At 55.9% G+C, this 22,293-nt stretch overlaps 1 protein-coding gene across 6 annotated transcripts in view; it reads right to left on the bottom strand.

Annotated features, from left to right (window-relative positions):
- The window catches only part of SYNPO (synaptopodin), a 68,876-nt gene that overhangs the window by 32,605 nt on the left and 13,978 nt on the right, over positions 1-22,293 (bottom strand). For 4 of the 6 annotated variants that reach the window (XM_059698950.1, XM_059698954.1, XM_059698952.1 and 1 more), the window contains one exon: positions 6,641-7,232. In XM_059698950.1, coding sequence (XP_059554933.1) covers positions 6,641-7,034 — 394 coding nt within the window. In that variant the 5' untranslated portion in view covers positions 7,035-7,232. Of the gene's footprint in view, positions 1-908; positions 1,142-6,640; positions 7,233-22,293 lie in introns of those variants that run through there. The other 2 variants (XR_009453111.1, XM_059698953.1) reach the window with 2 other exon arrangements.

The raw sequence follows: 22,293 nt of genomic DNA, 5'->3' as shown, positions 1-22,293 counted from the left end.
CCACCAGCACTGCAGTTGTCCCCTTGGGACCCCCTTCCCACCCTCTCCCTGGGAGCCAGCGGGGGCAGGGGTCTCGCCCCAAGATCACACAGCAAGTGGGTTCATTCCAGTGCCACCTGCCACTCGGGACAGGGTGGGAGCGGGGCGGGTGCTGCTTCCCTGTTCACTCCTGTCCCTGTGGACAACCTGGACATCGAGCACAGCGGGTGGGGGTGTCTTGTCAGGGTCCTGAATGGGGCCCCGCGAGGGCCCCGGTGTTCACGTGGCAAATGGAGCAAGAGTCGTGATGTTGTGAGCATTAGACGTGGAGCCATAGGACAGTCCCCGCTCTCCCCTAGGAGCTCAGGATAGGCCTCGATTTCCCTGATTTCCCGGGTGGGGATCGGGTCGGGGTCCCCGCCGTCTGACAACTCAGTCCTGCGTGCCTCGCCCGCACAGCCCGAACCCCGCGCCAGCTGCCCCGCCCGCGGGAAGGGGGGCCGCGGCTGAGCACACGCCGTTCCGCGGCCCCGCAGGCGCCCATGTCAACCCGGGCAGAGTCCAGCCTTCCCCGAGCGGCTGGGGCGCGCAGACCTCCGGCGGCGGCCCACCCGTGGGACCGGGGCTGCCCGGTCCGGGGCCGGGGCCGGGGCGCGGGCTGGGGCTGGAGGGCTGGGCGCCCACGCTGCCCGGGGAGAGGCTTCCCGGAGCTGCTCCGGAGCCTGGAGATCCTCCGGCCCGCCCTCCGCCGCACGTGCAGACGGGGAAACTGAGGCCCCGAGTGCAGCAGCCCCTTGGCCAGGTCGCCCTGCTGGGGAGCCTGGAGCCGAGAGGTGCCACCTCCATCCGGGCGGCGCCCGACCGCACAGGTGGGAAGGGCGAGGTGCGCTGGGTGCGCGCACCCCTGCCAGCCGGCTCCCCTCACTCACCTCCAGCCTCCGCGTCCCCGGCTCACGGGCGCCTCCACTCTGCGCACCTGGCCGCGTCCGTCAGGCCGCCCCGCCCCGAGACCCTCGCCCCTCCCGCCTGGGCGCCCCTTCCCCGGCCGCCGCCGCCGCCGCCGCAGCCACCTCCACCGACTAGCGGGCGGCTCGGGACCGGAGCCGGAGGGCTGGACGGGCGGGGAGCCGCGCTCCTGCAGGCCGCTCCCCCGGGCCCTAGCGCCGCCCCTCGCCCGCCCGCCCGCCCGCCCCGCCCTCCGAGGTGCGACGTTCCCCCACCCCCACCCCCACGGGGTCCGGTCCCGGGTCCCCCAATCTCTCCATTTTCCCTCCCCCTTTGCCTCACTCTCTGCGTCTGGTTGTCTGCCTCCGTTTCCTCCTCCTGTTCACATCTCTAGGTCACCCCTTCTGCTTTCTGTTCCACTAGTTTCTTCAAGACTTCCCATCCACCTGTCTCCACCTTTTCTCTGTCCTCGCCATACCCCCACCCGCACTTAAATCTGTCTGTGATTCTCTCCCCATAACTAGCGCCGCCTCCCTCTCCCCCACGTTCAGACCAGGTGCAGGACCCTCTGCAGCCACCTCCTCCCCTCAGCCCCAGTGACTAGACTAGAACGTAGGGAGATGAGAACCGAGGGAGGCTGTCAACCCCCCCCCCACCTCCCTGCAGCCTGGGGCTGTCCCCTGACTTAACCAGTGGGCCGGCAACAAGGGCCGGAAAGCCCTGTGCCTCTTGGGCTCCAGTTCCCCATCTTTTCATTGAACTAAACTCCATTGGGACTGAGCCCAGCAGAGCCCGGCAGGCAGCAGTCAGTGCGATGGGAATCACATGGGATGCTGCTAAAAGTCGAGAGTCCCACATTCTGGTGTCCCTGCCCAGGGAAGGGGAGACGTCCGACGGGGGCTGGGAAACAGGCCTCTCTGAGAGCAAGCACCCTTCACTCTCCCAACAATTTTGACACAAAACCACACGTGGAAAGATGCTGGCCTGGGTTTTCACCGAAGTTTCCCTGGGTTCCAAGTACCCCAGCCCTTCAACCAGGGTGGTTCCACTTTCATTTGTCTTTTATGTCCAGTTCTTTCTGTGCTTAGATTTCTGCTAAAGGAAGTCAGAATCGAGCTGCTGGGTACCCAAACACGGAGCTGCAGGTGGCCTGGTTTGGGGACGTTCCCTGGCCCCAGGGGGCGGGCTCAGAGTGCTGGTCAGGTGACAGATGACAAGCCCTCCCTGGCGCTTTGCCTCCTGGGTCACAGAGAATCCCCCCAACACCGTGGAAGCTCTTGTGCTGGGCCTGCCCCAGGTGGGGATGGGAGGCACAGAGGGGCCCTGGAGATTGGCACGAGGCAGGGTGTGTTGCCTGCCCTGTGAGTGTGTGTGCGAAGAAAGTGGCTACAGCCCAGCCTGTGGGAAACCAGGAAACAAACTGTGTGGGTGAGAGAGAGAGGAGAGAAAGGCTAGGATTACTGTGTGGGTGGGTATGAAAGAGAAAAAGATGGGGAAAGGAAGGAGGACAGAAAGTGGTTCGTTCTGTACGTAGGTGTGTGACAGTGGGCGTGCAAGAGTGGATATGCCTGTAAAAGAAAATGTGTGCATATGTAAGAGAGATTTCAAAGTGTAGGTGTGTGAGCAAGAGAAAATGGAGGAAAGACCATGATTTCACCTGTATCTAAGGGAGGGAATCTGTGTGCTTATATGTTTCAGGTGGCACTATAGCTATGTATGCAAATCTGATACGTGTGAAAGGCATGTATGGGTCAGGGGGGGTTGTGGGAGGGTGTTTATGGATGTATACTCCATGCATGGGTGTGTGGGTGCCTGAGGGCATGCACGTGTGCACATGTGTGCATGTGTGTGCAGAAATGAGTATACACACGTTTGCATAACATGATGTGTATACACTATGCATGTTTACATGCATGTTTGTGTGTGTGTTTGTGTACATGTGAGGTATACATGAGCCAGTGAGCCCTGCTCCCACACCATCACCCTCCTATTACTGTCCCTGTAGAGTTGGGGAGTAGGAGGAGCAGTGGGTGGCGCCCTGCCTCTCTGACTGCCCTCTCTCCCAAGGACTGAGGAGCAGGGGCCATGTCCTTGGCCAGTGACCACCGTCAGCTCTTATCATGGGCACGGATTCCTCTGCCTCCTCTAGATAGACATGGCCAGGGGCCGGGCTCATCTGACAACCCAGATCCACCCCAGAGGCTCAGGCAGTGTCCCTCCAGATACCCCAAACCCCCAATACCAAGTGGCCTGGAGAGGAGGGGAAGTCGCCTTCCCAAAGCCACGAGTGAGGTCAGTGTGAATCCTATGCCTCCCTGAGTGTCTCCACGGGGGAGCAAGATGGCTTCACAGAACCCCCTGCCACCCCCGAGCCTGAGCAACCTTTTCCCAGCCGCAGCGGGTGGAAGAACTCAGCCTGCCGCCTCAGCTCCACGGAGACAAGGCAGTACAGAGGGTAGTGTAAAGCATGGACCACACCTCCCAGGGTTCAACTCTTAGCTCCTCCAGCCTCAGGCCTGAGACTTGGCCTTAGTTTCCTTATCTATGAAGCAGAAATAAGAAACGTATGAACTTCTTAGGGTTATTTAGAGGATGAAATGAAGTAAGCCATACACTCGTTTTGCCTTGGTTTCCTCATCTGTGAAACAGATAAAAAAAAAAAAAGTATGAATTTTCTAGGGTTAATTAGAGGATGAAATGAAGTCACCCATGCAAAGCATTTAGCACAGAGCCTGGCGGCTGAGCTGGGAGGAGGAAGCCCTGGGTTCTAGCTCTAGCTTTGCCACCGACTTACTGTGTGACTTTGAACAAGTTGATTGCCATCTCTGGGCTTCAGAGTCTCCACAGTGATCTCAATGAGTCCTTCCTGTTATGACCAGCTGAGACTTTGCAGGGAGGACATTCTCTGGGCCTCATGGGGCTCTCTTGGTGAGCTGTGGACTAAGGAGTGCGGGCTGAGGCCTAATAATGAGACACTTTCCTTCCCTCATATATTCTCCCCAGTTGGCTGCAGCTGGTGGCGGGGAACTTGAACTGCTGCCCACCTCATCTGTCTGTACCCCCTGAGTCTCCAGCCGGCCAAGGACCCCATTCTGCCCTGCTCAGCTGGTCCTCAGGCCTTAGAGCAATGGCACTGGTACCCACCCATCCAAGTGGAGGGTACCCGAGGCAGAAGATGTCATGACCCATACTTAAAGCTGTCAAGAGAGGCAGTTATAATTGTGGAAGGACGGGTGTGATTGTCTGAAGATGCTTACAGTCCTCTAGGGGGACGGGAGGAAGCTTTAAAAGGAAGCCCTAATCCACTAATAACCTGGCAGCTCCATTGGCCTCTTCCCTCCGGCTCTCCGGGCAGAGAGGAGGGACTCTGACCACTCCCCTCCCCAAGGGAGCAGAAGGCCAGTGTGGCTCTGGCCCCAGAGCACCCAATTTCTACTCTCCTGCAAGAGCCAGCCCCCTTCCTGCCTCCACCTCTGAGAAGTCTTCCCTGCCATTCCATCCTCCTGAGGTTACTCTGCCTCCTGTCTCTAGAAATGTTCAGGGCAGAACTGGAGGACCATCTGGCTGGGTGTTTAAGAGAGGAATGAACTAGACTGTGAGGCAAGAGCACGCTCTTGGTCTCAGCTCCAACACGGATTTGGTGACCTTGAGCAGAGGACCTCAGTCTCCGAGCCTCAGTTGCCTCGCCTGTACAATGGGAACATTCGTACATTCGTGCCCTGAGAGGCTGTAGTGAGATCAATGAGAAGGAGACACTAAAGATCTAGCTCCATACGAGAAGACGATCTATCTGCGCAGGAAGAGAGGAAACAGCACATGAGGCAGCTCACTGGCCGCTCCGGCTGAGTTTGTGAGACCTGTCCCCTTAGGTTGCCCTGAGAACTGGCTGGGGGTCCAGGTCCCACACACGTCCATGGGAAAGTGCCAAGCTCCAGGATTCATTAATATAGTCCCTTCTTCTCCCTTCTCCTTCTATGGTCTCTTCCACTCCAGGTGTCAGCAGACCACACTTGTCCCTTATAAATCCAGAATACAGTGGTGGCCACGGCCAAAGCCCCTTATTAAAAAAAAAAAAAAAAAAAAAAAAAAAGCTGTGATTGGATCATGGCTTAGCGGCTTGCTAGCCATGAATCTAGGACAAACCACATATGTTCTCTGATCCTCAGTCTTCTCATGTGTGTATGGGAGAGAATAACAGAATGTCCCTCCTGGGATCCGTATGAGAAGAAATGAAATGACATGTGTAAAGCTCTTAGCGCCGTGGGCCTGGCACAGAGGGCTTAACAAATAATGGCTGTCGTATTGCTGAGCAGATGATGGGCATTTTAACGATTAACATCTTTACATGCTTTTCTAGGTTACTCTAACATTTCTAGAACCTTGCCCCATCTAAGATCACTGTAGCTCACAACAGCTCTATGAAGTAGATAGGGCTCATATTTTTACTCACTTTCACAGATGAAGAAACCGAGGCTCACCCAGGGGCAGGGATTGGCTGGGGTTTGGCTAGTCGGTCCCAGAACCAGCACCCGTGTCTCCTGGCCCCCAGCCCTGGTCTGTGAGAGGGAAGGAAGCAAGTCCCGGGCTTGCAGGCTCCAGGGGACTGAATGTGGGCTGACGCTGGTGTGAGGGCCCACCGGCAAGTTCAAGGCTGCGGGGCCCTCCTCCTTCCTGCCCAGATGCATTGACAGCCCCTCGCTGTGGACCCAAGTGTGGGAGGTGGTGGGGGGTGGCCATGGGGGTGGGTGATCAGAGCCCGGAAAGAATTATTTCAGAAAAAAGAGTGGGCAGGATGGCTGGTGAGATGCCAACCGGGGCGTCAGCAACGCCCGCAGAGAAATGAAGTGTTCTTTCAGTTTTCTGACGCACAAGCCCTCCTGGGCCTGAGCGAGCACGGCCCAGTTTACGTCCTCCCCATCTGGACCCACTTCAGCGTTTCCATGGGCCAGCGGGCGGTGGAGGTGATTCAGTGTCGATTTCCCTGACCCGCCCTGCTCTGAGGATGCCTGCCGCCTGTTATCGCCCTTCCTGCCTTCCTTCCTTCTGTGCGGGCAGCTCGCACGGACCTCTCCCCCACCCCTGTGGTTGGGTCCTCACCACAGCCCAGGTGATGTGGGTGCTGCCTCTGTCCTCTCTACCGGAGGGACAACGAGGCCTGGGTGAGGAGTGTGCGTCCGGCTCGGCCACCGACAGGCTGAGTGACCTGGTCCTTAGCTTCCTCGCTCTGGGCCTCAGTTGTCCCCCGCCCCCTCCCCCACCCCCCCCCCTAAGATTAGGAGGTCAGACTAGATCAGTCTTCAGTCTCCACCTCATAAGCTCCGTGAGGGGCAGCAACCACACCTGTTTTGCCCAGTGCTGGGTCCCCAGCACCCTTGGGTAGCCGGCACTCAATACCTTCAACCAGGCAGTCCCGCCCCACCCGCTGTTCACACTCTCCAGTCATTTGTTAGCACCAACGACTAAAGGGCAGACAAAGGTTTTCAACCAAGCGCGCTAGCACAGCTTTCCCTCACCGCCTTTTTGCGGGCCCCCTTTAGCAGAGAGATGGCCCTAGATGTGGGACAGCTGGAGTTGCACGCAGCTCACAGCCTCCCCGTGGTCTCCACAGCCGTCCATCTGGGCGTGCCCGTGGGCCTGTGATGGGCTGTAATGCCTCATGGGAAATATGGTCAGGAGCCCCTGTGTTAAGTCCAGGGGAAACAGGACCTGAGCTTACCTGGTTTCTGGGGAATCCTGGGCCCAGGGCTGGGGCTGGCTGTCATCACTTGCCGGGCCTTCACCACGTCCCAGTCCTGGCTGGCCCTGTCGTCCTGCTGGGGGTCCCTGTGTGCCTCCCTGGAGAAGCTGGGCGGCTGAAGGCCCAGGGCCTTGGGCAGCTCCGGTGCCCCTGGGGCGGCTCTGTAGATGGAGTTGTCCCCATGCCTGCTGGCCACCCTGTCCTCCTCCAAGTCCGCGAGCCCTGCCTCTCCCTGAAGGCTCTCCTCGCCACCGCTCTCCTCAGCCTCCAAGGCCAGGCACCTGTAGCTCCCATCCGGGATCCGGAAGGCGCAGGGGGCAGGCCGGCTTTCGCTGGGTCCGAGGGGTGGGGGTGGCAGGTGGGGGCCCAGCATGGCGCCGCCTCCGCAGTGATGCAGGCCACCTGTGGGAGCGCCTCTCCGGCCTCCTCTGCAGCTTTAACTTCCTCCGGCCACGCACCGAGCTAGGCGGGTCCCACTGCCGGCCTTCCTGGGCTGGGTGGGTGGTGGGCCCCAAGCTCTCCTTCTTAACCCGTCTCTGGTCAGGGAGGCCCCCACTTCAAGATGATCTAGCTGCGCAGGGAGAGAGGAAACAGCACATGAGGCACTCGCTGGTCGCTCCGGCTGAGTTCGTGAGACTGCCCCCCTAGGTCGCCCTGAGAACTGGCTGGGGGTCCAGCTCCCACACACGTCCATGGGAAAGTGCCAAGCTCCAGGCACTCCACATCCCCACTTGTTGCCATATCCTTCTGCCATTTGACACTTTATTTGCTTAATGTTTTTCTGTAAATCAACTTTATATAACTTCTATTACTTTGGACTTAAGCAATCATTGCAGGAAAACCACAAGTATGTTGGGCTAAGTCATTCCCCCCATACATATTAAATAAATATCTAGTTATTTAACAATACTTAGCTGGGCACCCCCGAGAAAGAATTCTCTCATGTCCATCAAAGGTACCTATGCCACAGGAATCACAGAAACGGTGGACAGAGGGCGCAAGGCTGGGGACAGGGACCCCTGAGAAGGCTGTGCACCAAGGGAGATGGTGCAGTGATGTGCTTACATGACAGGCTTTCGGCTGGAACCCCAGCTCTGCCACTTGCTCACATGATGGGCAGCAAGTCACTTGACCTCTCTGAGCCTCAGCTTCCCCATCTGTAAAATGGGAACTATCATATCTCCAACATAGTGTTGCATGAAAGATTAAGTGAGCCCAGCCCGTGTGGCTCAGTGGTTGAGCATCGACCTATGAACCAGGAGGTCACGATTCGATTCCCAGTCAGGGCACATGCTCGGGTTGCGAGTTCTATCCCCAGTAGGGGGGCATGCAAGAGGCAGCCGATCAATGATTCTCTCTCATCATTGATGTTTCTATCTTGGTCCCTCTTCCTTCCTCTCTGAAATCAATAAAAATATATTTAAAAAAATATTAAGTGAGAAAATGCATGCGGAGGACTTAGCACAGTTTCTGAGATGCAACTTAATACATGTTGGCTAGTTCTTCATCCCACAAAAGATTTCTTGAGTTCCTATCACATTTCAGACACTATAAAAGGTCTGGGGGATACTGTGGAGATAGAAAAGATATGGTAGTCTGGCTCATGAAGCCTTAAAATCCGGTGGTGGTGGGAGCTGTGGGTGATAATAGGGAATCATAATAACAGCACGATGATTTCGAAATGTTAACTATGATGATTACACAGGAGAGAGGGGATGGAGGCTGCCTATAGGGATGCGAGGGGGGAATGGATGGGAGAGAAACTTGGGTGGAAGAATTGGCCAGGCTGGGAGGCAGATGGAGTGTGGGTGTGGAGGAAGGGGGAGGAGCCTAGGATGCAGCTCTGCTGACAGTGTGGTGTCGTGATTTTCATCAATAGAGATCAGGAATAAACGGGAAGGAGCCGAGGAGCAGGTGTTCAGGGGAGCAGGGAGATGCATTCGATTTGGGATTTCTGGGGGAGATGAGCGCAGTCACGCCACACGGGGCCTGGAGAGCAGGGGGAGTTCCAGGCTGGAGACGAAGGTTTGCAAGTCATTTGTGGAGGCACGGAGTGGAGGTGAACAAGATGCTCCAAGATGGGCAGGGAGACCTAAGACCGGGCCCGTGGAGGAAAGCTTGGAATTTGCGGATCTCGGTTAACAGATCTTGATTCCACCACTTCTTAGCCGTGTGAACTCCGCGAGTGCGAACATCTGAATCTCGCCCTTTGCAAACAGGGAGAGGAGAACCCTACACACACCCTGGCTGCCCCAGGGGCAGGGAGAGTCCTGAGAATTGTGAAAGTCTGTGCACATTGGTGACCTCAGGGCCTGGACTGACCTCAGCTGCTGTGGTACTTGCCCTGGAGGCCAGGCCTCGGTCCCTAGGCACCCGCACCCCCACCCCAGCAGGCTGGGTCAGGGCCTCCGCTTCTGGTTGGAGCTGCGCCAGGGAGAGTGTGGTAGGCAAGAGGAAAGGTAAGCACATTACCAGGCCCTGGGGAAAATCAATGCCAAACCGGGGAAGGCAAACAAGTATCGGGATCAGAAAGATAACGGGCACCTGTTACAGCTGCCTCGCTGACAGAGACGTCAGCGCCACGAAGCCAGCCTCTGTCGAGAGAGGAATGGGTGCTCACAAGATTGAACACCTGTTGGGTGCGGGGCTCTTCACCTAGGCCAGTGGTTCTCAACCTTCTGGCCCTTTAAATACAGTTCCTCATGTTGTGACCCAACCGTAAAATTATTTTCGTTGCTACTTCATAACTGTAACGTTGCTACTGTTATGAATCGTAATGTAAATATCTGATATGCAGGATGGTCTTAGGTGACCCCTGTGAAAGGGTCGTTCGACCACCAAAGGGATCGCAACCCACAGGTTGAGAACCGCTGATCGAGGCAATCGAAGTAAACCCTTACAACAACCCCGAGGGAGGGACGGTTACTATTATCCCCTTGCAGAGGTGAGGAAACTGAGGCTCAGATGGGCAAAGTGACTTCTCGCCCAAGTCACAGAGCAACAAGATCTGACCCCAGCTCTGACACCTGGCCGCGATGTGGGCCCGGAGACACAGCAGAGAGAGCTCCAGGGCCTTGTTCTTCTCCAAATTCGTTCTCACGCATCAGCTGCTGCCAGATTTCTGCCATTAGAAGTTTAAAGAATCTTAAAAATCTCATAAAAGGCCAGTAGAATTCTGAAGAGCCCTAACTGGCTGTGTGACCTTGGGCAGGTGCCTTCTGGAGTCATTTTGCTCAAAGGCACAATGGTGGGGTTGGGACAAAGGATGTTGGGGAGGGGGTGTCTGTCTAGCCCTGGCATCGCAGGATGCCATGATTCTAAGCACTTGGAGCCCCCACCCGCCGCCCACACCACCATAGGGCCAGATGGCTGGAGGCAGGAGGAGTGGGCAAGGGGGGCCGGGTTCCTTCGGACGCCCCACAGGGGCCTCTCCTCGCTCTATCCCTGCTTCTGTTTTGCTGTATTTGACAGTGGCCACGGTTTCCAGGAAAGAAGAGAGAGGCGGAAAAGTTAACTTTCCGCCACCCACACAAATATTTTTGGCCAGCGTTGTCTTCACATTGCCAAGCCTGGAGGGAGGGGTTGGCAGGAGCACTCCAAAGCAAGTCTCCCTTCCCAGGAGGAGGGCTCCCAACCCAGCCGGGGGCCTGGGCAGGCCCCATGTGGGCCTGAGACCTGGAACACCCACCCTGCTCCAGAGCCCCAGGCAAGGTGGAGGGAGGGAGGTTGGGACCCATAACTACAATGGCAGCTGCCATTTTCCTCCGTTCTTTTAATATATTTTTATTGATTTCAGAGAGGAAGGGAGAGGGAGAGAGAGAAATAGAAACATCAATGATGGGAGAGAATTATTGAGCGGCTGCCTCCTGCACCCCGCCCCCCAACCCCGGACTGGGGATCGAGCCTGCAACCCGGGCATGTGCTCTGACCAGGAATCCAACCATGACCTCCTGGTTCATAGGTCGATGCTCAACCACTGAGCCACACCGGCTGGACTGCTGCCACTTGCTAGTGCTGGTGGGGTGGACATGTGAGTGCTGTCTACAGATGGGGAAACAGAGGCATGGAAAAGCAATTCCGTATCCAGAGTCACACGGATGGTGAGTGTAGCGCAGGGCCCATTGCTCTCAGCGGCTGCAGACTGGCTCTGGGACCGCCACAGCCCCTGCAGTTGCAAGCTCACGCACAGCACACCGGTCCCCGTGGGCACATTTCACAGTGGGCCACAGCGGGTCTACTCTAGCCTCAACAGAAATGAGAGGGGGGTCCTCTGATGCCAGCTCCCCCAAATCCACGTCTCTCATCTGGCCACAGGCTCTAGACGCCAAGTCTCGGCAGGCAGGGAGGACAGAGCCCAGCCAACCCACTGTCCTCATCTCAGGCATGGAAGGGGTCACCCCCATTGCACAGCAGGCCTGAACCCAGGAGCCCAGACACATGCTCCAGCTCCTCACAGCCCTGCTCCCCTGAGCCATCAGTTTCCCCTTCTTGCCCCCCTGAGCTTCCATGAGCCCAAGAAGAGTCCCCAGGACCGGAGGCCGGGCTGAGGGGCCGGAGGAGGAAGACCAGGGTGGAAAGAGGCGGACTGAGACATGCAGGATCCCCGTGAGGGAGTGCTTGACAGCAATTTCCTCCGTGCCTGGCACCGTGCCAGGCACATCATAACAATGATAATAGCTAATGTTTGTGAAGTGTTTACTATGTCAGGTGCTATTCCAGACACTTAGCCGGCATCATTCGATCCTCATCATAACCCTACAAGGAAGGTGCTATTATTATCACCATTTTACAGATAGGAAATCAAGCTTACGTGACTTGCCAAGTTCACACGGCCAGTAAGTGACTGAGTCAGGGTTCATATCCTGATAGTCTAGCTCCAAATATCGCTGCCGCCCATAAAGCTGTGCTGCCTCAATGGTTTTAGTAGTTACTGAATGAGTGAATGAATGAATGAATGAATGAATGAGCAGGAAGGAAAGGAGGCTAGGAGGATGGGAGGAAGAGAGGGAAGAAACTATTTCCAATGCCTGGTACATTGCCTGGCACATAGTAGTCACTCAATAAATCTTTATCAGGTTGCGTTGGTGGTATAGTGGTGAGCATAGCTGCCTTCCAATAAATCTTTATCAAGTGGAATAATGAATGTGGTGTGGCTGAGACATTCACTGTACATATACCTGGGGAGTCACCCTGGGGGAAAAGGTAACTCAGAACGGGTCCAGGTGGCTCAAGGTGCCCCTACCGGCCCCACGACTCCCCACCCCACTCCAGGCATCAGGACTGGGTGGGGAGTCGGGTCTGGCCTGTCCAGAGCTGAGTTTTCCCTGCCACTAGGCAGAGAGCTTCCGTTGCCCCCAAGAATCTGAGCAAAGAGTATGTTCCTGCCTTAGTGTTTCTCCCCCAAGGAGGGAGGGAGCCAAGTGGGCCTCTTCTCCCCGCCTCTAAAGGGGGCATCCCAGGCTCCTCCGACCTCCAGGCTGGCGAGCACGAGGAAGCCTGGCATCTGTGTCCTTGCGACGTGTTCTTAGAAGAGTCACTTCCTTTCCCTGGGCCTGTCTCCCCAGCTGAAAAAGGCCTTGGGCAGAGGGGTTGGTGGGACTGACAGTAACCAAGATGGAATCCTCTTGGACCCGCCCTGTCCCAGCACTTCCCAGAATCCGTTCCAGAGGACGTGCAAGTGCGACCCCACATCACCCACCCTCCTTCCCGTCGCAGGACACGCTGACCAATCCTGGCCTCCTTCCTTCCTGCCTCAGCCTCCAGCCAACACTGCCCAGGCGGCCCAGCCTGCTCTCTCCTCTGCTCCTCCCTCCCCACTTCGCTCCTCTCCTCTGCTCCCGCCCCCCTCCTGGGGCAGAAGGGGCCAGGGTTGGTCGGGCCTCACGGGCAGCTGGAGGGAGCTCCGGAGGCATCAGGAAACCAGTCCAGGGCCGGAGGTAGCTGTGAGAAGCTGGAAGAACTCCCCAAGCTGGGGCGCTGGGTGGTCTCAGGGGAGCTGTGAGCCAGGCCTCAGCTTAGCCTCAGGGTAGCTGGGGAGCTTTGGACCAGTCACCCATCTCACTGAATTTTAGTTGCCTTCTTGGTAGCATGGGGATTCAGACTCAGTCATTCACATTCATTCATTCAACACGGAGTCACTATGGAACGCCTATGTGCCACCCGCTATTTTAAGTGCTGGCGGTACCCAGCGAACAAAAGAGAAAACAACCCTGCCCACGTGAAGCTCGCATGTTAGTTGGGGTAGACAGATAATAAATAAATAAGAAAGCATGTCAGACGGTGATAAGTGCAATGGGAAAATCATTAGGCAGGAAAGGGGACCGAGGCGTGCAGCGTGTCATCAGGACAGAGAAAACAGTGGTATTAACATAAAAAGCCTTGACCCCTCATTTTGTATGGCACGTGTATTTCAAGTTCATTATTATGTTAAATTCTCATATGCAACTATAAGCACATAAAGTCAACGTTAGGTGGCGAACTCGCCTGGCGGAGCCTGGGAGAAAGAATTCTGATGCTAACATTCTGAGTATTCAATTGCTCACCATTTTAGAACCTTCATGTTTCACTAGGAACATGGCTACCATTTAATACAGTATTCTTTATGACCCGGTATATAAAAATAGGATCTCACATATTGGCATTATTTCTTTGAGAACCTTCTTTTTCAAGTTTCTTACTTGGAAATAAACTCCATAGAGTGACTCCTCAATGTAAAACACATACCATACAATGAGTTGGAGGATGATAATAATAATACCATATAGTTGTTGTGAAGGTCAAATAAATTAACCGTGTAAGTGCTCAAAAGCATGCAGTTTGGTTGTTATAATTGTCCTTTCAGTTAAGGGGTGACTGAGGATATAATCAGAACAAGAGGCTGCTTAGTAAACATGGATTATGTGCAGGGCTCCGCAACGATCCATCATGTTTATTCCCCCAAATGACCCCATGAGGCAGGCGCCTCCTACTATTCCCATTTAACAGATGGGGAAGTGGAGGCTCACGGACGATAATCTCTGCCCCTGGTCCCTGAGCAGGAAAACAACCCAGCCGGGACGGAAAGCTGGGGCGGACACTGGGGGGTTCTCGGAGGCCGGAGGAGCGGCCATTTTGCACAGCCCAAAGAGTCCTTCATTTTGGCCCCGGCTCTGCCCTGCCCTCCGTGACCTTGGCCACATCCTCCACTCCTGGGTCTCGGTGACCACCAACCACACAATTGTAGCTCTGGGCGTGGGGCCCCTCAGTGCCCTTCTGCTCTGGATTGCCCCTGCCTCCCAGCACCCAGCATGCAGGCGGGCTTGAGCCCGTTCCAAATGGATGCCCTGAATCCAGCCTGCTCACAAAATCCGCCAAATCCCCTGCACGTCACATCTATTTCTGCCCTGCTGGGTTCATAAATACGTGGGCCAGGGAGCCAGCCTCAGCGGAACCGGAGAGACTGAAGTCATGGATATAAATACGGGGTCAAGGCTGGCTGGGGTCGGGCAGGAGGTGTGGTGGGGTCAAAGTCAGCCTGGGAAACCATGTCCCTGGGGTCCCGCTTGCAGTCCCATCTCCTTCCGGGCACATAAGAAAACGGAGGCCCAGAGGGGCAGGGGCAGGGGCTGGCCCCAGGTCACCTGAGCAGCGAGGGTCAGAGGTGGGCCGGGGCACAGGCTCCTGGCTTTGAGAAGAGGCTGCTCCTCATGCCACCTCCTGCCCCCTCACAAGTCCCTCTCCCCTCACCCTGGGGGTCAGACTGGCCATGCCCAATTTGAACAGGAGCAAGATATTCAGATTTAAGTTTATAACATAAACCTCTGCTGATAACAGACTGCTTTGTATCTGTTGGGTATATTGGGGTTCTCGAATTCTCATTGGGGAGAGGGGTCTATGGCTAAAATTCAGAACACAGCTAACCGTGTCTGCCTTCCACTCAGGAGCGCCTCCTGCTCACCCGGCAGAGTGACCCAGCCGTGTGCTGGGGCCGCCGAACTGACCCGTCCGCCAACTGCGTGACTCACTTCCCAACTGTGCAGTCAGTGACATCACTCCAGTAGCTTAAAACCAGCCATGGTGGGAGTCCCTGCGCCACGGCCACGGGCAGATGCTACAAAGCAGGGCTTTTTTCCCTCCCAGAGAGCCAGCTGTGAAGCATTTACCAGCACACCACCGAGCAAGACCTTGGCTAGTGGGTTCCTACTATGCAACTTAGGCTGCGAGCCTCCGCTTTTCCATCTGGAAAGTGGGAACCATAACTACACCTGCCTCCCAGCTACTGTGAGGGCTAAATGAGCTTGTGCCCCTAAGACAGCGGTTCTCAACCTGTGGGTCGCGACCCCTTTGGCGGTCGAACGACCCTTTCACAGGGGTCGCCTAAGACCATCCTGCATATCAGATATTTACATTACGATTCCTAACAGTAGCAACATTACAGTGATGAAGTAGCAACAAAAATAATTTTACGGTTGGGTCACAACATGAGGAACTGTATTTAAAGGGCCAGAAGGTTGAGAACCACTGCCCTAAGAGATGGCACAGTAGTTTCCAAACTTGCCTCCATGTTAGATCTCTTGAGGATCTTTTTCACATTCCAAAGCCCTGGCCACACTGCAGACCATTCAGTCCTAACCTCTGGGGCCCCAGCATATTTTTGAAATTTCCCATGTGACGCCAGTGTGCAGACTGGCTTGGGAACCACTGGTTCCCATTGCCTGCCTCTTTGCAAGCACTTGGCAGCTGCCCGGGAACCACAGAGAGATGAGGGACAGTGCAGAGCCCTCATTCCTGCTTCACTGAACTCACAGGGTTGTTGTTTTTGTTTTTGGAAAAAATTGTGTTAAAAGAGTGGTGGGGATGTTTGCTCTATTTAAAGACCTACTCCGCCTAAAGCGTGCAGGAGGTGCTGCTTGCAGGGACCACGGAAGGAGGAGCCTTGGCCCTCTCCCTTCCAGATGTGCGCCTGGCCGCCCCACACACTCCAGGCGGATGGGCCCGATAAACCCCGAAGAGGCCTCCCTTCATGTGGTGCTCAGCTGGCTGGCCGGGGAGGTGGAGACCTCCGCCTGGTCTCTCCCTCTTCTCTTAGAGAGAGTGCGGCTGCCTCTTCTCACCCAGAGGCCCGGGGCTCACAGCTTGGCTCAGCCCGGGAGCCATCAAGCTGCTGGCTCGGAGGACTCAGATTAAGAATAGAAACATCCGTGCGGATGCCAAGGGCTTGGGGCCTGAGCCCAGCCTCCCCCTGACCACCATCAGCAGCGAGCAGGGATAAAATAATGGTACTAGTGGCTAACGTGTATTACATCTTCCCCGTGCACTAAGATACACCACAGTCTAGAATGGAAGTGCACTGCCCAGTAAGTATGGTGGCCACTGGCCACCCGGGCTACTGAGCACTTGAAATCTGGCGAGGTCAAACTGAGATGAGCTGCAAATAAAGAGTGCACACCAGGGGTCCAAAAGGCTTGGTACCCAAAGAAGAAGGTCAAATGTCTCAATAACATTTCTTTCAGATTTATTACATGTTAAAATGATGCTACTTTGGATTTAAATCAATGTATCATTAAAACAAATTTTATAGTTTCCTTTTTTTCCCTCCTGCTTCTTTTTACTTTGTTAGTGTGGCTGCTAGGAAATTTAAATTTGCACGCATGCTTGCATTTATTTTGATGGACAGCGCTGGCCTACATACAGGTCAGGAGGGCATGCTCTCCCGTGCCCTGTCCTGGGCTTTGAATTGTACTCTGTTTTCTGCCACTTCCCAGCTGGGAGGCTTTGGGCCAGTTACATAGCTCTCCGTGCCTCGGTTTCCTCATCCGTAAAAGTAGGATAAAGATTGTCCCTACGGCTTTGGTATGGACGTCACGAGCCCGGCACAGAGAAAGCACTCAGACGAGATCAGCGATCAGGGGAGCATTTGGCACTAAGCGAAGTCGTTTCGCTGGATTACTTCATGCCTCAGTAGGTGCTGAGCAACCTGTCGCCGGCGGTGAGCAAGCAGAGCCTGGGAAACTCCTTGGCAGGCTACTCTAGAGGGAGTCCAAAACTGAATGTGGGTGGGGGCGGCACTGGATGAAACGGTCTTTGAAGATGGCTGCCAGCACGGACACTGAGTTACGCTGCCCTGGCTTGGTGTTCTCCACTCATCCTCTCTTCCTCCCCTCCTTTGCTTTCCCTACGTTTCCTTCCTCCCAACGGAATGTAATAAACACTTATCGGTGCCACTGGGGGCCAGCGTCGTGCAAGACCCCATGGGGAGAACAGGGAAAAGAGAAGTCGCTCCCGCCGCCAAGGCATCTAGTGTGGGCAGAAGGGCAGCAGACAGGGGTTGGAATATCCATAATATAAGGTGGGGGAGTCAAGGGCATGAAGAGTGATTTAGCCTCGATTTCCTCATCTGTAAAATGGGACCAATAATAGCACCACCTCCTGGGCATTGCTGTGAGGAGTCAATGGGAGGTTGTGGGAGAAGCATCGGCCATGCACAGGGGACGGGCTCAGGGAGTGCTGGGCACCCTCTGGTTCCACCAGGGCTGGCACCGCGTCTGTTTGCTCAGCATTCACTCACTCAGCAGGACGTTTTGAGCTCAATGGAGGACTCGCTATGTATCTCAGTCGGTTTGGCTCTCTGCTGGAAAGGACTCTCAGTGAGTGGCGGAGCCAAGATAAGAGAAAATAATAATCTCCCCAAACACACACATACAGGATGAAATAAAATAATGAAGGGAAAGATGTTTTGTCAACAGTATCCAAAGCTATTATTAAGGACGCGCAGAACACACTTGTTGAGGCAATGGCGGGCGGGCTGCACGGGGTGAGGGCGTGAGACACTGCACAGGCAAGGTCTCGGGTCGGGGTCAGGCAGGTGAGGAAAGGGGGCTACGGCAGAGGAAGCTGCAAGAGGAGGCTGGAGGGTGCTGGCCTAGCTCCCCGCTCTCCTCGCCCCCGAAGCCTCGGCTCAGCGCACACTAGGGCGTCAGCCTGCTCCTCCACGCTGTGACCTCGGCAGGTCGCGGCCCTCCCCTGGGCCTGAGAAAGGGGCAACATGGTGTTGCTGCTTCACGTGGCAGGGGCAGTGCGGGTGATGGTGCTGATCCCAGGGCCTGGCACAGAGCCAGAGCCGCTGCCCTCGAGACAGTGTGGGGCGGTGGTCGGCCCCTGCGCCCTGCGCTCCGCGGGCCGCGTTGGAGTGGCTGCCGAACAAACTATGTGCTCTCGGGCAAGTTCCTTCACCTCTCCGAGCCTGTTTTTCCATCTGCAAACCAGGGGTGATTAGTGCCTGCCTCTCAGGCTCCTGTGGGGATTAAACAAGTTTATATACGCGAAGAGCTTAGAGCTCAGGTGTGCACGGTAGGTGCTAGGGTGGTGCAGTGAGGGGCTGAGCTAGTGTCAGTTATAGGGAGGAGAGGAGGGTGAGCTAGTGTCAGTTATAGGGAGGAGTGGGGAGGGTGAGCTAGTGTCAGTTATAGGGAGGAGTGAGGAGGGTGAGCTAGTGTCAGTTATAGGGAGGAGTGAGGAGGGTGAGCTAGAAGAAACCCGCCACCCTAGCATCTGAGCTTGGAGTTTCCGTGCTGTGTGTGTGTGCGTGTGTCTGCATAGGTGTCAGTATGCATATGTGCGTGTGTGCGTGCATGTGTGTGGTGTGTGTCTGCATAGGTGTCTGTGTGTGTGTGTGTGTGTGTGCATGTCTGTATGCCTGTGTGTAGCTGTGTGTCTGTATCTGTGCACATGTGCGCGTGCACACACACATGTGGTGGGGGTTGGAGTCTGTCTGCAGAGCTGCCGGGAGTGGCCCAGGAGTGCTCAGCCAGACCAAACAATCCCAGCACTTCAAGCTCCGGGCTCTCTGACTGTTTGCTTTGTTTCTCTCCTTTCCCTGTTCCCCGTTAACCATCCCTGCTTCCAGCGAGCAGAGCTGGGAGGGAGGCCCTGGCAGGGTAGGCACAGGGCCTCCCCTCTCCTCTCCCCACTCGGTTCCCCAGCTTCTTGCCTCCGCCCTCCAGTTCCTGCCTCACTGCCACGTTGAGCCCCCACAGGCCCCTCCCCGGTCCGAGCCTCAGTTTCCTGGTTTCCTGCAGGAGGAACTAGTCCGGTGCTCCTGCTGCCAATCATCACGAACAGCAAGGTCACTGCCCGCCCACTGCCTGGGCCTGACGCACAGCATCCCCCAGGAGGTGTTTGGGAGTGTTTGCAGCAAGATCTGAAACTAGCCCCTGGGGCTCCCCATGCCTCGGTCCCGGTCTTCCTATCTTAAAAGGCTGTGTCTTGACCGGGCACTGGAGGGACTGTTTGGGGGAGGGGGGGTCAGCCCAGGGCCAGGCCTCTGGCCTCCAGGTTCCCATCTAACTAGGCAGTGTGCACTGAGCACCTACTCTGTGCAGGAGCCTTAGGTTGGCTCATTCAACCCCCACAGCCACCCTGTGAGGCAGGCGCTATCGCTTCCCTGATGTGACAGATGAGGAAACTGGGCCCCAGAGGGGTAAGTAACCTTGAAGTTCCACAGCCAGGAGGGGCGAGGCTGGGTCTGTACCGAGGCCTGAGAAAGAGTTGGTGCTCTTCCCTCATCTCAGGGCACGTTCTCTCTTATGGAAAATGACCATCACTCTCTCCTTAAGTCAGCAGAGTGATTGACAGGCCCGATACCTTTGACCTATTATTGATCCGGTGGCAGGCCCCGTGTGTGCCAGGGCTTGTGGGCTTCATCACCTGGGTCTTCACGAAAACCCGTTTTACAGAGGAGGGAAGCGGAGCTAAGGGAGACGCGGCAGCCTGGCAAGGCCGACAGGTGCCCTGGGAGCAGAGTGCGGCCACCCCGCCTCCTGTTTTCCTAGTCTCTCTCCCTGACCCAAGAGCAAACCCCAGCCTTCCTGTGCGTGGAGTCGATACCGTCACCCGCAGACCTGGAGGTGACCGTGTGGGTGAAACGCTTTGCCGCCACTCCACACTCGGCCTGTACGGGGCCCAGGAAAAAGAAATCAAGGGGCGAGCGAACAAGGGGGAGCCCCCGCGCGTCGCTGTCAGTGGGTAACCCCAGTTTAACGAGAACCCTTGGCCTCCCTCTGAACCCAGGCTTCGCCCACATATCTAAGGGGACCATGGTCCTATAAACAGTTTCATTTTCCAACGGAGAATGTTTCATTAGGGAGAGGTTCCTTTCTAAGCCCACATCCTGCCCACTAAACTGTGCGCCCTCCCACTCCCGGACCCGCAGATCTCTCTATAACGATGCCCACAAAGCTGCCCAACGCGTCATAGAGCCGGCCTCTGTCTGCCCTTGGCCTTGGGTGTAGCCGCAGGACCCGCAAGGCCAGCTAGAATGTGATAAGTCCTGCAAGCAGGGAATGTGCCCCTGACCATGGCCAGCTGCTTCCCCAGGATTTGAAACAGCTTTGAACCTGGGCCCAAGGGTGTGGATGACTCCATGTGACCATCCCTGCTCCAGGGAGCCTGGCCCTAAAGCTCCCCACCTCCCACCCCCGGGAGGGCGCCTTTCTAGAGAAACATGAACCCCCTACAAGTAGACAGATGTCTCTCCGTCCGAGGACAGGGCTAGAGAATGACTTCGGCTTTGCCGGGGACGCCGTCCTCAGGGCTTGCCCTGGGCTCCTTCCTCTGCCCCTGCTGTCTCCCCAAGAAGAGGTCAAGAATTCATTCCCCACCCCAGGATGCCGTCCACACCCTTGAGCCAAAGTCTGGTGCCCTCTGCCTGTTGCGGGTGAGACAAGAGGGACCATTGGGGAAGCTGCGCCCCCTGCAGGAGGGCAGGGATGAGACCTATCACCCGTGAAGGTTCACAGATAAACAGGAGTAACAAGAGCAGGAGCGAGCCACGAGAGCCACTCGGTGAGGGGGCAGCATGCGGGGGCCCGTCCCCAATGGCACCAGCTCCAACCAGCCCAGCCTGGGGAAGTGACGGGGGTGCCTCTGCCGAGGGGCTCCCCAGACCCCCTCTCCCCTCCCAGGCCGGTCCTGAGTTGGCTCATAAAATGCAGCCAAGTGGCCAGGGAGCCAAGGCTGAATGGCAGGAAAAGCTGAAGTCAGCTGGCCCCTGGCCTACCCACACACCCCAGCAATTCAAAGCAGGGCTGACGCCAGACACAGCACTTGAAAATGTCCGTCAGGGAACAATCTCTTTCCCATACTCCTTGCCTTTGACCTAGGGCACCCAGCCCTGATCTGGGATGGGCTGATCTGGTTCCCAGCTCTGCCTATTCCATCCCCGTCCCTTCCCACACAAAGCACGCGTGCATGCACACACACACACATACACACACACACACACACACACACAGAAACACACAGACACACACACACAGACACAGACACACACACAGAGACACACACAGACACACAGACACACACACAGACACACACACAGACACACACAGAGACACACACACAGACACACACACAGAGACACACACACAGACACACACACAGACACACACACACAGAGACACACACACACACAGACACACACACAGAGACACACACACACAGACACACACACAGAGAGAGACACACACACATACACACACACAGACACACACAGAGAGACACACACACACAGAGAGACACACACACAGACACACACACACAGAGAGAGACACACACAGACACACAGACACACACACACAGACACACACACAGACAGACACACACAGACACACACACACAGACACACACACACACGCATGCACACACAGAGACACACACACACACACACACACACACACCACTCCAAAAGGACAGCTGAGCTTTTCACTCTCACCAAAGAATTACAGGGCTGCTAATCTGTGGGGACCAAAAGATGGTCTACACCAGTGATGGCGAACCTTTTGAGCTCGGCGTGCCAGCGTTTTGAAAAACCCTAACTTAACTCTGGTGCCGTGTCACATATAGAAATTTTTTGATATTTGCAACCATAGTAAAACAAAGACTTATATTTTTGATATTTATTTTATATGTTTATATGCCATTTAACAAAGAAAAATCAACCCAAAAAATGAGTTCGCGTGTCACCTCTGACACGCGTGTCATAGGTTCGCCATCACTGGTCTACACACATCTTCGGGTCCCAGACACTCAGAACCAACCCCTGTGATCATTTTAAATGGTAGAAGCATAAAGAGAGCCTGGTGCCAGAATGGACAGGACCCGAGGGGTCCCCACTGGTCATTCATTAGGGTTGGGTAGTTTGTATTTTTATCGAAATCCAGTCACTGGTTGGATGTGCTTCTATGTTTTCCCCCCTAACATGGGTGAAAATAGCAATCTTTGTTCAATGAAATCTGGTAGCCCACACAGCACCATCTCAAAGCAGCAAACCCACACTCTGGGAAATGCTATCTTGGCTTAGCCTTGCATTGTGGAGACGGGACACTGAGGCCTGGAGAAGAAAGGAGGCCTGTCCAACATCCACAGCAAGGCAGTGGCGGGGCCACCGCAGGAACCCAGACCCAGCTCTCAGCCAGGCTCGCTCCTTAGGGGAGAGACTCCCAGGGTGCCCCCATTTGCCACAGAATCTGAGCACAGCCTCCAGCCTTTCCCCCAAGGCTGAGCCCAGGCCCCACGAATCCTGCGGCCCCTCCACACCTGGACAGCCCACCCTGTCTCCCTGATGCGGTGGGCAAGCTGTGCCCTCGCCCGGGCCT

Source organism: Myotis daubentonii, chromosome 5 (genome assembly GCF_963259705.1).
Source record: "Myotis daubentonii chromosome 5, mMyoDau2.1, whole genome shotgun sequence".
Classification (NCBI taxonomy): domain Eukaryota; kingdom Metazoa; phylum Chordata; class Mammalia; order Chiroptera; family Vespertilionidae; genus Myotis; species Myotis daubentonii.
This window is presented reverse-complemented; position numbering and strand designations above follow the sequence as displayed.